The sequence below is a fragment of the Ceratina calcarata genome, unplaced genomic scaffold, assembly GCF_001652005.2.
Source record: "Ceratina calcarata isolate Rehan_Ccalc_2016 unplaced genomic scaffold, ASM165200v1 scaffold939, whole genome shotgun sequence".
Classification (NCBI taxonomy): Eukaryota; Metazoa; Arthropoda; class Insecta; order Hymenoptera; family Apidae; genus Ceratina; species Ceratina calcarata.
Window position 1 is genome coordinate 2,544 of NW_017180780.1, and position 14,935 is coordinate 17,478.

Genomic DNA, 14,935 nt, shown 5'->3' on the forward strand with positions numbered 1-14,935 from the left:
ATTGTAGGGTCCTCTTTTGATGTTACTTAAATAGCGAGCTACCTTAATCGTTTTATTCAATGTCACGTACGACAGATTTTTAGTTACATTACAGAAGATTCTTTGTCTCTTCTGACAAATTACTATCTGTCTCTGTGCGAATTAAGTAAAACCCAATTTTTCTTCTATTCCAGCGGGTACATCGCAACGACTCATTTCCAGCCGACGTTCGCTCGACAAGCGTTCCCATGTTGGGACGAGCCCATCTACAAGGCGAAATTCAACATCACTTTAATACACGAGAAGAGACTGAAGGCGATCTCTAATATGGATGTACTAAAAACAGAAGAAAAAAGTGACATGATAATCACTACATTCAAAGAAACCCCACTCATGTCTACTTATTTGGTAGCATTCACAATAAGCGATTATCAATTTAAGGAAGATAAAGTCGGCAACTTCACCTATAGGGTGTGGACGAAGGCGAGCGCGATAAAACAGACTGATTACGCTTTGAAAATGGGTAGAAAGCTTCTAGAACAGCTGAATTTGTACACGAATATTTCGTACCAGACATACATGCCAGACAAAATAGATCAAGTCTCGGTGCCGAATTTATTCGGAGTCCCTGCCATGGAGAATTGGGGCCTCGTAACTTACAGGTACTTAGAAATAATGAAATCGCGATCAAAGTACAACGGATTTTATTGTGTATCGATCTGACGTGACGGATTCGAAGTACAAATTGTTTTCTCGATGGGATTGACGATGGTTTGCAATACAGAAATAAGCAAACTCATAGTATCGAATTAAAAAAATACTTGCGATTTTCCTTTCCTTGTAATGTATCACTTAATCGAATTGTACGATCGAATCGCAGAATGCTAACTAATTGTCATTAATAGACTGCGAATTTTACGCACACATAGAAGAATTAAATGTGCCAGAAATATAAAGAATGCATCTGATTTTCGGAAGATGAAAGAATTCTCAAACTGAATATCATTTCTTAAATTGACAATACAAATGTTTCATTTTTTTATAAAAGTCCGCAGTACTAATAATGATCGATTCTTTAATATTCTGATAGAACGTGTTGCACATTATCTACGCTCAAATTCTTAAGTTTTTAGTATTTACTTATAATTTAATATTCCAACTATTATGCTTATTTTATACTAAATCGTTAACCCATTCGCTACGACAGTCCGCTCTGCCGAAGTAGTCCCGCTGAACGGAACACCGCGCTAAAAAGCCGACTATAACGTATAGGATGAACCACGAATCGTGATCGTTAGAGATTATTCTGTTATTAGCAGTCCAATCGAAAATGTTTCTATTGGGTATAGCATGGTTACAAGAGAACTTTCACATGATTATAGCAATTTTTTGTCAACTCTCTTTTTTCATGATCTATCAAGGCCACCTTCAATTTTTTGAGAACATATCTGAATTAACATAAAAGTTATGTTATAACACTTATAGAATTCGTCTTCAATTCCTCTAATAGGTAGGCGTAAAAAGATTATAGGTGTACTTGCAAAAAATTGAAGGTGATCTTGAAAAATTATGAAAGTGAGAAGTTGACAAAAGATTTGCTATAAAGATTACGTGAAAGCTATCTTGAAACCATGTTATACCTGATGAAAACATTTTCGATCGTACTGCTAATAACAGAGTAATCTCTACTGCTCACGATTCGTGGTTCACCCTGTATATTTAATACGTAATTGATGCTGATTATAGTCGTCGATCGTTCACAAGGAACGTCGACGTATGGATGCCGATTATAGTCGGCACTCGTAGCGAAAGGGTTAAATAGATTTCATTCTGGAAATTCATTCATTCAAGTAAATACATAGATATAAAAACGGTTAGTACATTTATCTACAGTATTATAATAGGAAATATATTATTTATAGAATGTTTTAATGTAATACTGTGTTAGATAAAAAGTATAGACGTTACAATGGTCACTTTTCGCTGACTCTAATCATTAAGGATGAGGCTGAACACCTCTGAACTCGAATTTCCATTTCAGAGAAAGATCTCTTCTGTATGATGAGGCTTTAAGCACAACCCAAAAGAAAATGAACATACTCATGCTCATCGCTCACAAGTTTACTCAACAATGGTTCAGCAATGTCGTTACCCCGAAATGGTGGAAGTATGATTGGCTGAACAAGGGATTCGCCAAATATTTCCAATGCTTCATTACTCACAAAGTAAATACGATACTCTAATTCTTCTTAAAACTGACTCTTATCGCTATGTTTTTTTGACATGGTATTTATAAATGTTGGGGCATTGTCATTTCTTTATTCAGCTATTGCTATCATACTGGAAGTACATAAGGTGTGTTATTATTTAGCTGACTGAAACTGCCAGCCACATGCTCTTTCCTGTAACTGCCATATTGTTTTATTCATTAATTATATTTTGCGTTAGAAGGAGGAAAATTAAGGAGCATCAAAAATGAAAATTAATTTGCACATATAAAGTCTAAATTACATTTTGGCAATTTGTTTACCAAAATAGCACTCTTAAGAATTACCAGCTTTTAAATTGGTCTTTTCTCGGTCACAAGCATCGCACTAGTGTTTTTACAACACTGGATCCTTTGGGAATCGATGATAGAAAATATTCAATTTTTTAGTATTACCACTCTAGTGATCATTATAACTTTTAACAGCGCAGCCTGACATTTTTGTCGTTTTAATCAGTTTTTATTATTGAACACAAGTAGTCATTTCTCGATATGGCCATCCTATGGAATGCGCAGACAGAAACGGTACCACCCATGGACCTAGTACCACCGGAAAAACGCACCTTACATATTTCTACCATGATTGTTACCACTTTCAGGCAATAATTTCGTTGAGTTGGACACCTTTAAAAGCCAATACAGTGAATGTCACAATTTCTACTCACTGACGTATCTTCATAGAGATTTATCTCTACGCGTACCTTCCTATAATTTTACATGCCAATTTATCATTGTGGGATCGTGCATGTATTATACAAAGAGTAACAGGCGCCGTTTGGTGATATGTTTAAATATTTAATACGAACGTTCGGCAGTTCGGCACACACTACGATACGAAGTGTCTCGACTTTTTATCTAATCACGACTGGCGAGATCGAAAAGTCGACCTCATTAGCAAGATAGAAAAGAGAAATGATAGTTGTTGAAAAGATAAAGAGCATCGATGGAAAAAAGGAAAAGAAACGTGCGTAAAATCACGGATGAGGGTAATAATCAGAGATAAGAGATAGCGACCAAAACTAGCCCACAATGAAGACTATTAAACAAAATAGAAAATTAAGATAGAGAAACGACAGCCTAAAAGAACACGTGTCCGTTGCCAGATGCTATAACATGATAGAAAATGGTACCACCGGAAGACTATCTTACGTGTTTCTACCATGATTGCTATCACTATCAAACACTAATTCCGTTGAGTTGGACATCTTTAAAGGCCAATTCAGTTGATGTCACAATTTTCACACACTGACTTATCTTCTTATAATCTTACATGTCAATTTAACATAATAGAAAAACAATTCAATGAGTAGAAATTGTGACGTGAACAGAAATTGGGTCATTTACTGCAGTATCGTTTAAAAAACGAGTTGTGAAAATCAAATGTTCTACAGTTATTACTACCTACCACATTTAGATATAATTATCAATATAGCAACTAATGATGAAATTACGAAATTCAGGTAGCACCTGAATTGCGATTAAACGATATGTTCGTTGTGGAGAGCACGCAGATGTCCGCGATGGTCTTTGACGCGCTCTCGGGGATGCGTGCCATAAATATGGACGTTTATAGCCCTGAAGAAATCCTTATGCTCTCTGATAGCATCGTCTACGAGAAAGGTAAAGAAAAAAAATAAAAGACGTCGTTTTAATCTCGATTAGATACATAAAAAGACGAGTAGATACATAAATTTGAACAATAAACGCAGTCACGACGGTTTTAGTTTAACATCAGATAAATAGAAACATGGGAACAGACACTGATAGGTATTAAATTAGCAACGGGTTTTCTTCTTATTCATTAACGAGACATGTTTTCTATTCTTATAGATCAGTTAAGACATTCTAAATACCGCCGGATTATTAGATACGCAGGCTTAACAAGCGAAAGCAAAGCGAGAAAGTTAATAGTCTGAATAAATCGATAGCAGTGCTTTCTAATAACTTATCAATTATTAAACATTATGAACAGTCTGTGAACTAACAATTATAATAAACGATAGGTGCGTATATTTTAATAACATCATAATAAATGGTTCCACAAATTATTTATTCATTAATTTCTATACGGGATTGTAAAGTCCATTATTAAACAACAAAATATCGTGAAAAAGGAAATATAAATCCTAAATAAGTCTTGAGTAAACATTATTGTTTTATTAGTTAGCCTTGCTAATAGACTCTCAATCAATGTGCACACCACTTAGAAAATAGCACGGAGTGACTGTGAAAAGCTCTGCGAAAATTAGTATAAGCAGCATTCACGTGCATACTCTTTATTATGAGTGCTATTAATTCCTTGCCAGTTTATTTCAATTTCAACAGATAATTTCCACATTGCATTGTACTTATTTCGACAGCAAACACAAACAATTATTTGTATAACTTGCAGCTGGATCTGTTGTTCGAATGATATCCCACGCCATGACGGAAGAGGTTTTCCATAAGGCAATGAAACTCTATCTAACAAACCAGTACGTATATCTTTATACGTGTATAAAATAATCTTTATTGAAATAAAATAAGAATAACAAACATTGGACTGGATGTATTGTCCAGCAAGTTAGTTCCGATTTTTGATAGGTGGATCACGAGATATGAGTAAATGAGAATGACTGAAAACAAATGACATGTATGTACACTCTAAAAGTAACACTGTTAAAATGTGAAACAAAAGTCGTACTTACTACATTTTGGATTTTAAATAATTTCATTCCAAAGATTGATTGTTTATTCTGAATAAAAAAAGGACCAACATGCCTTGCAATGTACCTTAAATTAAACATTAAAACGAATTTTGTCTTGATTATCTGAGCGTTAGCTACGTAGTACTGAATGGCATAAATGCGTGCTTTGGACTGTTTTTAGGGACAGAGTGTACAAGTTGCATAAAAAAGTGTGGACCAAAATAGCACATAAATAATTCCATAAATCAATAAATATATATCAAAATTTAAGGATGCAGCCATTAAATTTTCTATAAAAGTCGGAACAAATTTTCTTCTCGAACCTCTGGACGATAATTAAATAATTCCTTGTAATACCTATTCAAAGTCTTCTACTCGTATCTGTTCTTCCTCAATTTCTATACTCTTTTCTGTATTGGTTAACACTAATAAATAATAATAACTGTTGCAGCGCGTTAGGTAATGTGGATTCGAATGACCTTTTCGGATCCCTCCAGAAAGCTTTGGATGAGAGTGGGATTAAATGGAAACAGCCCGTGCAAGTTATAATGCATAACTGGGTGGAATATCCGGGATATCCAACGTTGACAGTTAAGAGAGTCGATAGGGGCTACGAATTGACACAGGAACGTTTTGTGATCGAGCTGATGATGAAAGTCAAGGAGTACCCTACCAAGTGGTGGATACCAATCACTTATGTCGAGGAATCGAATCCAGATTTCAATAACACGACTCCCATCGATTGGTTCTCTCCGGACGATAAATCACATACCGTGCCATCTAAGGAAAAAACAGGATGGTTTGTTTTTAACACGCAGCAAACAGGTATGTTGCCTAGTTTTTATAAAACATTCGAAATGAATAATTAAGAGTTGACATTTAATTTTTAATCGTATGCTCAAGAGTTTCAATGTAAGAATTGAATATTTATATAATCCGACGAATAAAACTTTTTCCATTTCTTGCAATATCCATATTAAAGAATAAGTTTGATGTTCATTCGTGAATTAGGCTTAAAGTCGAATATTGCTGAACCGAGATCAGATGGATCCGACAATCGTTGTTCGCAACGCGATTACGTAATCTTCGTTTCACCTCTTTTCTGGTAACTTATATTACGTTCCCAGTCTCATGTATAACACCAAATCGTACATGCGTAAATCTGTTCTAGTTTATCGAAGACTTTATATTCATAGAAGCTCATCTATCATTTTCTCAACAAAGATCATGGGTCCAGATCGCTTTTGCTGTGTGTGAAAGTGCTGGTATTAACTCTAGAGTTAATTAAAGATTGCGGGCGCGAAGAAAAGTTTTTCGCGAACGGAACTGAAAGTGTGGTGGCGCGGCCATTAATGAACGAACACGTGTACCGGTATTTGGTGGTGATCCCTTACTTAGTGTATCAATCACGGGAGACGACATCTGGGCTCGTGGAGTCAAAAAATTTGATGGAACTAATTTCCAAGCCTGGAGATTCCAGCTTATGTAATTATTTTATGTTAACGGCATTCAAGATGTAGATGGAACGAGGCAAAGGCCAAATCCTGGGACGGTTGATGAGAAACCATGGGTGCGTGAGAACGCAAAAACAATGTTTGTCATATCGTCATCAATGGAAGCAAAGAAATTAGATCCTATTCTGGTTTGTACCACTGCGAAAGAAATGTAGACGAAGCTGTGCATGCTTCATGAGCAGAAGTCGGAAGCCAACAAGATGGTGCTCTTGCAAAAATTTCATGAGTACCGAATGTCATCTGAAGATAGGATGGAACAGCACATAGCAGCAGTGCAGAATATGACTGCTATTTTGCGGGATGTTGGCGAACAGATATCCGACAGTGCGGTGGCAGCAAATCTGCTAGCCAGCTTGTCGCCTAGATATGGAATTTTTAGAACAGCATGGGATAGTGTCGATCCAGCGAGACAGACACTTGGGAATTTGACTTCAAGATTAGTTGCGGAAGATCTCCGACTGAATTCAGAAAATCAAGAAGGGAAAATAGCTCTAGTTGTGTCCAAACAGGATCAATCAAAGAAGTCTGAAATTCAGAAGAATAGTTCTAAGAAATAGAAGGCGAAGAAGAATGTTACGTGTTACAAGTGTCATGAAAAAGGACAATTCGCGTGTGAATATCCTGAGAAGTGCGGGAAAGAAAAGAACGTCGTGAAAGACATATGTGATAGTGCGTTCATTTGCGTTTTGGTCATAACTCAATTTCTATACTCTTTTCTGTATTGCTTAACACTAATAAATAATAATAACTGTTGCAGCGCGTTAGGTAATGTGGATTCGAATGACCTTTTCGGATCCCTCCAGAAAGCTTTGGATGAGAGTGGGATTAAATGGAAACAGCCCGTGCAAGTTATAATGCATAACTGGGTGGAATATCCGGGATTTCCGATGTTGACAGTTAAAAGAGTCGATGGGGGCTACCAATTGACACAAAAACAATTCGTAACCGTGCTGCTGAAAATCGACGAATACCCTACCAGATGGTGGATACCAATCACTTACGTCGAGGAATCGAATCCCAATTTCACTGACACGACTCCCGTCGATTGGTTCTCTCCGTACGATAGATCACATATCGTGCCATCTAAGGAAAAAACGGGATGGTTCATTTTCAATACACAGCAAACAGGTACGTTGCATGGTTTTATAAAACACCAGCTGCACTTGGCGTGCCGTAGGCACGCTGCGTCGTACGCACCTCGTCACTCCCTCCCCCTACCCTTTACCACCATCGATGGGATACATGCATACATACATTTTATATTTATACATAGATTTTTATATTAACACATACATTTTTATATTTATACATACACATATACTAGTCTATTTCATATATACAGGGTGAGTCGCTAAAAACAAGCCACCTGAATAACTTTTACATTTTGAGAGATAATAGCAGGTTCTTTCTACACCAATCAGAAGCGATCACGAAAATCACGAATCACTGTGAAAAATCACCTTGATTGGGAACGAACGTGATCGAATCACGAGTGATTCGAAAATAGCAGTTCTAGCCATCACTACTGGTAGGGGTGTAGAGGGATGTATGCCCTCCAACCAGACGCTCACAGCGAATAGTATTCACTTAATATTATCCCTGACTGTGTTGCAAACTTTAAAGCGTTAAGGGGCTATGGTAGTCACGGAACTTTCCTAACATTTCTATGTAAAATTTTGACGTTTTTTCCTTCTATTTTATCGATATTCAAGCAAAAATAGTATAAAATATGAGTCTACGGGACTACACTTTTTGTGTTTAGACGGGTAGATGTTTGGATCGTCGAGTACCTCTTTGAAGAGACGAACGTTAAGCCTGGCTTACTCTGGTTTTGATTTCATTCAATACAATCTCTTTTGGACATAAACTTGCTTAGAAACAAAGACATTATAACTACGATTTTTCATCAATTTTGTAACGCTCATATTAATAAATATAATCATACTGTGATTAAATTAAGAAATAAATACATTACATCAATGAGGGCTAAAATGAAGAATTACTGAAATGTTTTGAAATTAATAATGTTACGTCGCAAATAAGCTGTTCGCTTGACTTGCGTATTTCAATATTCAATTAACAATAGAAAAGGGAATACTTGGGAAAATGGGTTTACGGGGAGGTAAAAAATAGTAAATAAAAATCGTAATTTTGGGTTAAATCCCGAGGAAAAAGATCTTGCGGCCAAAACCTCAAAAAAGATATTTATTGCGTAATAAATTAGACAGATGATTTGTGTAATAAGGACGAATCGCTCGGAGTGACAAATAAATAACATTGTAAAAGATTCGGAACGTCTGATTTTCGTCGGTATTTAACAAGAGGGATACGAATGAACCTCCTTCTTGGTCGCGAAGGCGACGCGTTTATGGGACGAGAGAATCCCGTTGAATGCTCGGAACCAGGTTCCGTCGGAGTCTGCCGTGCAGGGAAACATCCGGACGTTCAGAATGTCTGTTATTCGATTTATTGGAAAGACAGAGTTCCCTGATCGCGCGTGCGATCCGATTGGTGGGACGGCAAAGTTCCCTGATTGCAAGTGCGGCGTAAGAATGTTTCGCAATCATAACACTTCAACGGTAGATCGATCATAGATCGTAGATAAATCAAACGAAACCACTGTTATCACGCATCGCGTTACTCTTATTTCGAATTCGTTTGGAGCTCCGAGGAGCGAGATGCTGCCCCGAGCGCTCTTGATCTCGAACTCTATGATTCCTTTAGATTCCTCGTGACGACTGACTAAAAGCTATGCATTGCTAGACCGAGAACACTCGCATGAGAGGGGATAATGTTTAAACAAAATACTCGCCATGAAAGGCGAAGAAAAAATTCTTAAGAGGTTTACGACTCGCACGTATTTATACGAGAAGATATTGCTGGACAAAGAGCCTGCCTTGACTCGTATTTCGAAGCGTTTAGCGTAGTGCTATTCATAGTGGTCTACGGCCCGAACCACTTGAAACCAAAAAAATCTGTTGGTCGCGGTCAAATTGTTTCTTCCGCGATTAAACATACTCCCCCCGTTGCGAGAGGCCTGAACAAATAATCTAAGAAACATTTTATGTGATCAATTTCTTATAATACTCATACTTATTTATTCAGAGTTTGGTGCTTTATTGAAATTCGAGAAAAAATATTGGGGCATTCTATAAAGAGAAATATCTCGATAAAGAATCAAAGAAACAAAAAACAGATCACGGCGCTGTATGTTCCCTTGAAGTCATACAACATTCGTTTAAATATTTTTATCGTATAACAAATACCTTACGAATTCGAAACGTCACTCATCGAGTATTATGGAAAGCCTCTCTTATCTCTCGATTAAAAAATGGACTCTGTCAGCTTTTTCTTATCGTTACCCTCACTTTCCCGAAAATCATGTACTTTTACAAAAACTATTATTTTTCAAAACCGGGACGTGATAGAACATTTCGGATTCGTTTTGACATGACAAACTATATAAGAATCACGTAGTGGATATTGCATAATGATTGTAGGTCGTAAGGTGTTAGATTTATCTTATTGTAGAAGAGCAGAATGAAAAATGTATGCACTACCGGCACCAACGTGACGTTGGTGTGCGCGATACAAAAAAGAAATGAAAGAGAGGATTCAAGATTTTTAGTGAGCGAAAGAGTGTGTCGCGTTATGTGCCTAATCACTTAAGTTAAAGTATACTACGTACGTCATTAATACATTTTCTCTTACGTCCATCATCCTAACGCGTTTGTTCGTCCATTCCGTCAATCTTTGTTTTACATTATGTAATTGAGCTTCAGCGACTTAACAGAATTACTAGATTAATATTGTATAACGAATACATCTGCGTTAATTTTTACTATTCTCAACTGCTCACTGATTCATACGTAAGATAAGTCGAAAACAGGAAATAGCAGATATAATTAACGAAATTTTGTATTCTGTGTCAGGTTACTATCGCGTGAACTATGATGTAGAAAATTGGCAATTGTTGATGAAAGAGCTGAACAAGGGGAGCGATACTAAAATACACGTGCTGAATCGTGCGCAGATAGTGGATGACGCCTTTAGCTTAGCTCATACTGGCAATTTGAATTATACGGTCGCTTTAAACGTGACCCTCTACTTAACGCAGGAGACCGATTTCATGCCTTGGCAACCGGCATTTAAGCATTTAGGCTACCTGCGGAATTTGTTACGCACCTCCGACAAATATTACACTTTCAAGGTAAGAACTGCAAATACAAAGTCGAAGATGCCAAATAATATTTAACGTGCTTTTTCGATAAACGCAAAGCCGTCGCGAGAGTGACTTATCATTAGATTGCGGTTGTTTATACATTTATAGGAATTTTGAATTTAATCTAAAGTACTACAGAATGCAGTAATTTATAAAGAAATATTTTAAATATTCGAATTCAAATACAATTTATAATATTTAAAGGAAAAAACGAATGTTTATATTCATTTCGATTCTGTACTTTTATTTATAAAACATAAGAGTATGCGTAAACATGCGCACCCTACTTATTATAGGTGTATTGTTGAACTGGAAGCGTCGGGTTTAAGGGGATAGAAAAATAGTTACATAAAACCATTGTAATTATGATTTTTCATCCATTTTATAAAGCTCACATTACTAAATATCGGTATATTCTGATTAAATCATATTCTGATATATCGTATTTCTGATTATATCATCATTTGAATTAGAAATTGGACATTACTTATTAATTATAAGTTCACCAATTAACAATTGGAATTTTTAATTACATAATGCTCAGTTAAGATTTGAAAAAGAAACCTTAGTTGCTAATTGTTGATCATGAAATACAATAACAACTCTAGCATGTATGAAATCCTGAAATTTGCAGCGTTACGTGGCATACTTGTTGAGGGCTTTAACGAACGACGTGGGTTATGAACCGAAGGCGAATGATAGCGATCTCGTAAAAATGCTCAGAGTAGACGCAATGAGATGGGCCTGCGAAGCTGGCGTCGAGCAGTGCACATCCTATGCTGAGAACACATATCTACAATGGCTCATTAATCCTGTGATGGAGTAAGTCGAAATTCTGTTCTCTTAAATGATAACAATTCGTACGCTCTTTCTTCTACAGGGTGTCTCAGAACTCGTGGTACGTTTTTTAATAGGAGATTCCTGAGATGATTTTAAACAACATTTTCCTTTGCGAAAATAATGTCCATGGCGTGGTAATAAAAAAATATTGTTTAAAATAACTTCAGGAACCTCCTATTAAAAGATGTACCATGAGTTCTGGTTCTCCATACACCCTGTATGTACAGGATGATTAGGGCAGGTCTAACCGCGACTGCGGAATAAACTATAGTATCGGTTTCAAAATAGTGTTTTAAACAGCAACTGCTTTTATTAGAACTTACTTTAATATACATTTTGTATTTAATATTATGTAAATTTCTATGCATTAGTGTTTTTCTTTTTTATACATTTAATTTCTTTATAAATGTATTGAATCCGCAATTTCATAAGCTACGCGTGAAATTTGTTACATCATCGAACAATCATGCATTAAAATCAAAGTTGTTCTAGCTATACAACCTCCGGAAAAAGTTAGTCTAAATAAAGTGTATTCTTTAATCTCTGTCAAAACCCAATTTCTGTTCACGTTACAGTTTCTACTCACTGGCTTTTTCCCATCATTTTACACGTAATGATAAGCCAATGAGTGAAAATTATGACGTGAACAGAAATTGAGACATTTACTATACCGTTTCAAAAATAAATTCAAACTCTGAATAAGCATAATGATAACTTAGCAAAAAATTAAGCGTGTCTTAAATAAAGTGCATTCTTTGATTTTACAACGTTAGAAGGTATGTTATAATAGAAATAGGATAAACAGAATTAAAAGGATTTTTAATAATCGTTAAAGTCGTTTAACTACGATTTCTTTATTTGAAAAATATTCAAAGGTAATCCAATATGTGAAGAGAATTTGTGCTGTTATTGTGTCTCATTGTCAATTGTTCCAGAGCTTTTCCATGTTTCAATTGTAAATTTATAACAATATTTTTTTATTATCTTCTGAGTGTTCATTATTCTCGATGAAATATATTATAATATATTTCTAATATAATTAATTACACTGCATAATGTTTCAAAATTCTGTCACTATTTTCTGTAGTTTTTTTTCAATTAAATATAGCAATGCAGTTCTATTCCACTAAACCCAATAAGAACACATTGACATAATTACAAAACTATATAGTTCTTGAATTTCCTATTTTGGCGTGCAAGTGTAATATGTAAACTGTGGCTTTTTGAGCAAAATAAACTATTTCTAGAAATGTGTTTCAAATAGAACTCTTTTAATCTTTTGCGGAATGCATTTTGCATTTAGTATTTCGTATATTTCTATGCATTTAGTTTGTGTTTTATATTCAATTTTCTCATAGATGTATAAAATCCGCAGTCTAGAGACAATGATGTGGCAGGCAATTAATGTAGTATTCATATCTTGTGATAAATGCCTTTTATCAACAAATTCTTAACTTCTTATAATCTACTTCTCAACGTCTTATAATCTTGTGCACAGATTGGACGTTAATCTGAAGACGGAAATTCTTTGCGCTGGGGTCAGGAAGGCGAGCGAGAGCGAGTGGACTGATACTCTGGAGTACATAATTACATCTAAGCTCGATGAGGACGATAAAAAGGATCTACTGATGGCCCTAGCCTGTTCCAATTCCTCTGAGATTCTGATGACATACTTAAACTCAACTCTCGAGCCAAGCTACCCGATTGATTTCAAGACCGGCGTGAAAAACGTGGTGTCCAAATATCCGGCTGGTGCCGAACTTGTTTCGAAGTTCCTGTTCAAAGAAAACAAACGCATCAGGCAAATGTAACCAACTTCGTACCTTTCTTTCTTTTCACCGTGGTCATTGTTACGTTTACTTAAGCTTGTGTGAATCGTAAGATCTTCAAAAGTTTAAGAAACGTAATAAGAAGCTATGTCCAATATGTGAACCGATAAACTTTTAGAAAGGTTCACAAAATTGTTGACGTATTTTTTTTTAATTCAATCAACTTTTTACGTATAACATATGGTTTTGAGAAGTACGATGACCTATCGTTTAGTTCAAACACGCATATATATTACACTCCGAGAACCTAATTTTTGACATGTTTACGATTTTTAAATTCGCTCTGTTTTAATATGAAGCGTGATTGGTTAGAAATCCAAAATGGCCAGCGAATGGAAGTGTCCGTGTATAGATGGATGTTTAAATGGATGCGCAAGAACACACCTTATATTATTACACCATGGTCATGACATGAAAGTGATGAAAGTGTTGATGTAATTTTTTCACTTCGTGATTTCAGAGGGAATTTCGAAACCATCATAGAAGACGTCGGTTCAATAATTGGTGGTGCAGTTACGACTCACGAACAACATCTTGAAGTAAGTTCGATTTCATAGCCGATTTTTCTAAAAACAGATCTCGTTATATATCCTTTTGTTTCGTGCATCATGATAGTCCACCTATATATTGACACCTCAATAGTTCCTTCATTCGCAATGATATGAAAAATGTTTCTTATGCTATATAAATGCTACCAAAACATGAATGTTGCAAGATCTTCTTTTCTCAAAGTCATTTTATTCTAAGTTTTTAACGTCACTGATTTTCGTTTCTTCTATACTTTTTTCTTCTATTATAGATTCATATCTTGTGATAAATGCCTTTTATCAACAAATTCTTAACTTCTTATAATCTTGTGCACAGATTGGACGTAAATCTAAAGACGGAAATTATCTGCGCTGGGGTCAGGAAGGCGAGTAGGAACGAGTGGTTTGATACTCTGGAGTATATAATTACATCTAACCTCGATGAGGACGATAAAAAGGATCTGCTGATGGCCCTAGCCTGTTCCAACTCGTCTGAGATTCTGATGACATACTTAACCTTAACTTTCGAGCCAGGCTATCCGATTGATTTCAAGACCGGCGTGAAAAACGTGTTGTCCAAATATCCGGCTGGTGTCGAGCTCGTTTCGAAGTTCCTATCCAAAGAAGACAAACGCATCAGGCAAATGTAACCAACTTCGTACCTTTCTTTCTTTTCACCGTGGTCATCGTTACGTTTACTTAAAGTTGTGTGAGTCGTAAGATCTCCAAAAGTTTAAAAGAGGTGATAAGAAGCTATGTCCAATATGTGAACTGATAAACTTTTAGGAAGGTTTACAAAATTGTTGACATGTTTTTTTAAGTCAATCAACTTTTTACGTATAACATATGGTTTTGGCACTTTTTGATACAATTGTACTTGACTTGGAATTGTTTACGTTGTTTACAAATCCTATAATTTCTACTCTTGCTTACTTTTTATGATACATCTTAAATAATATCCTCGAATTTCAAGTTTGAATTATTCTCAAAACATGTATTAACAATTGTACAAAATTACAAAATTCTCTCATTGTTGCACCTGTATTTTTTCATGAATGAAATCAAAATTTT

At 35.7% G+C, this 14,935-nt stretch overlaps 1 protein-coding gene across 1 annotated transcript; it reads left to right on the top strand.

Moving 5' to 3' along the window:
- Positions 1-173: 173 nt before the first annotated feature.
- Positions 174-13,319, top strand: LOC108631760 (aminopeptidase N-like; the record flags this gene model as incomplete). Its single annotated transcript, XM_026819137.1, has 9 exons — positions 174-641; positions 2,021-2,204; positions 3,706-3,865; positions 4,638-4,719; positions 5,384-5,757; positions 10,379-10,656; positions 11,303-11,490; positions 11,549-11,566; positions 13,052-13,319. Coding segments are annotated over 9 exons (2,020 nt in total), but the record flags the coding sequence as incomplete, so codon positions are not given.
- Positions 13,320-14,935: the final 1,616 nt, after the last annotated feature.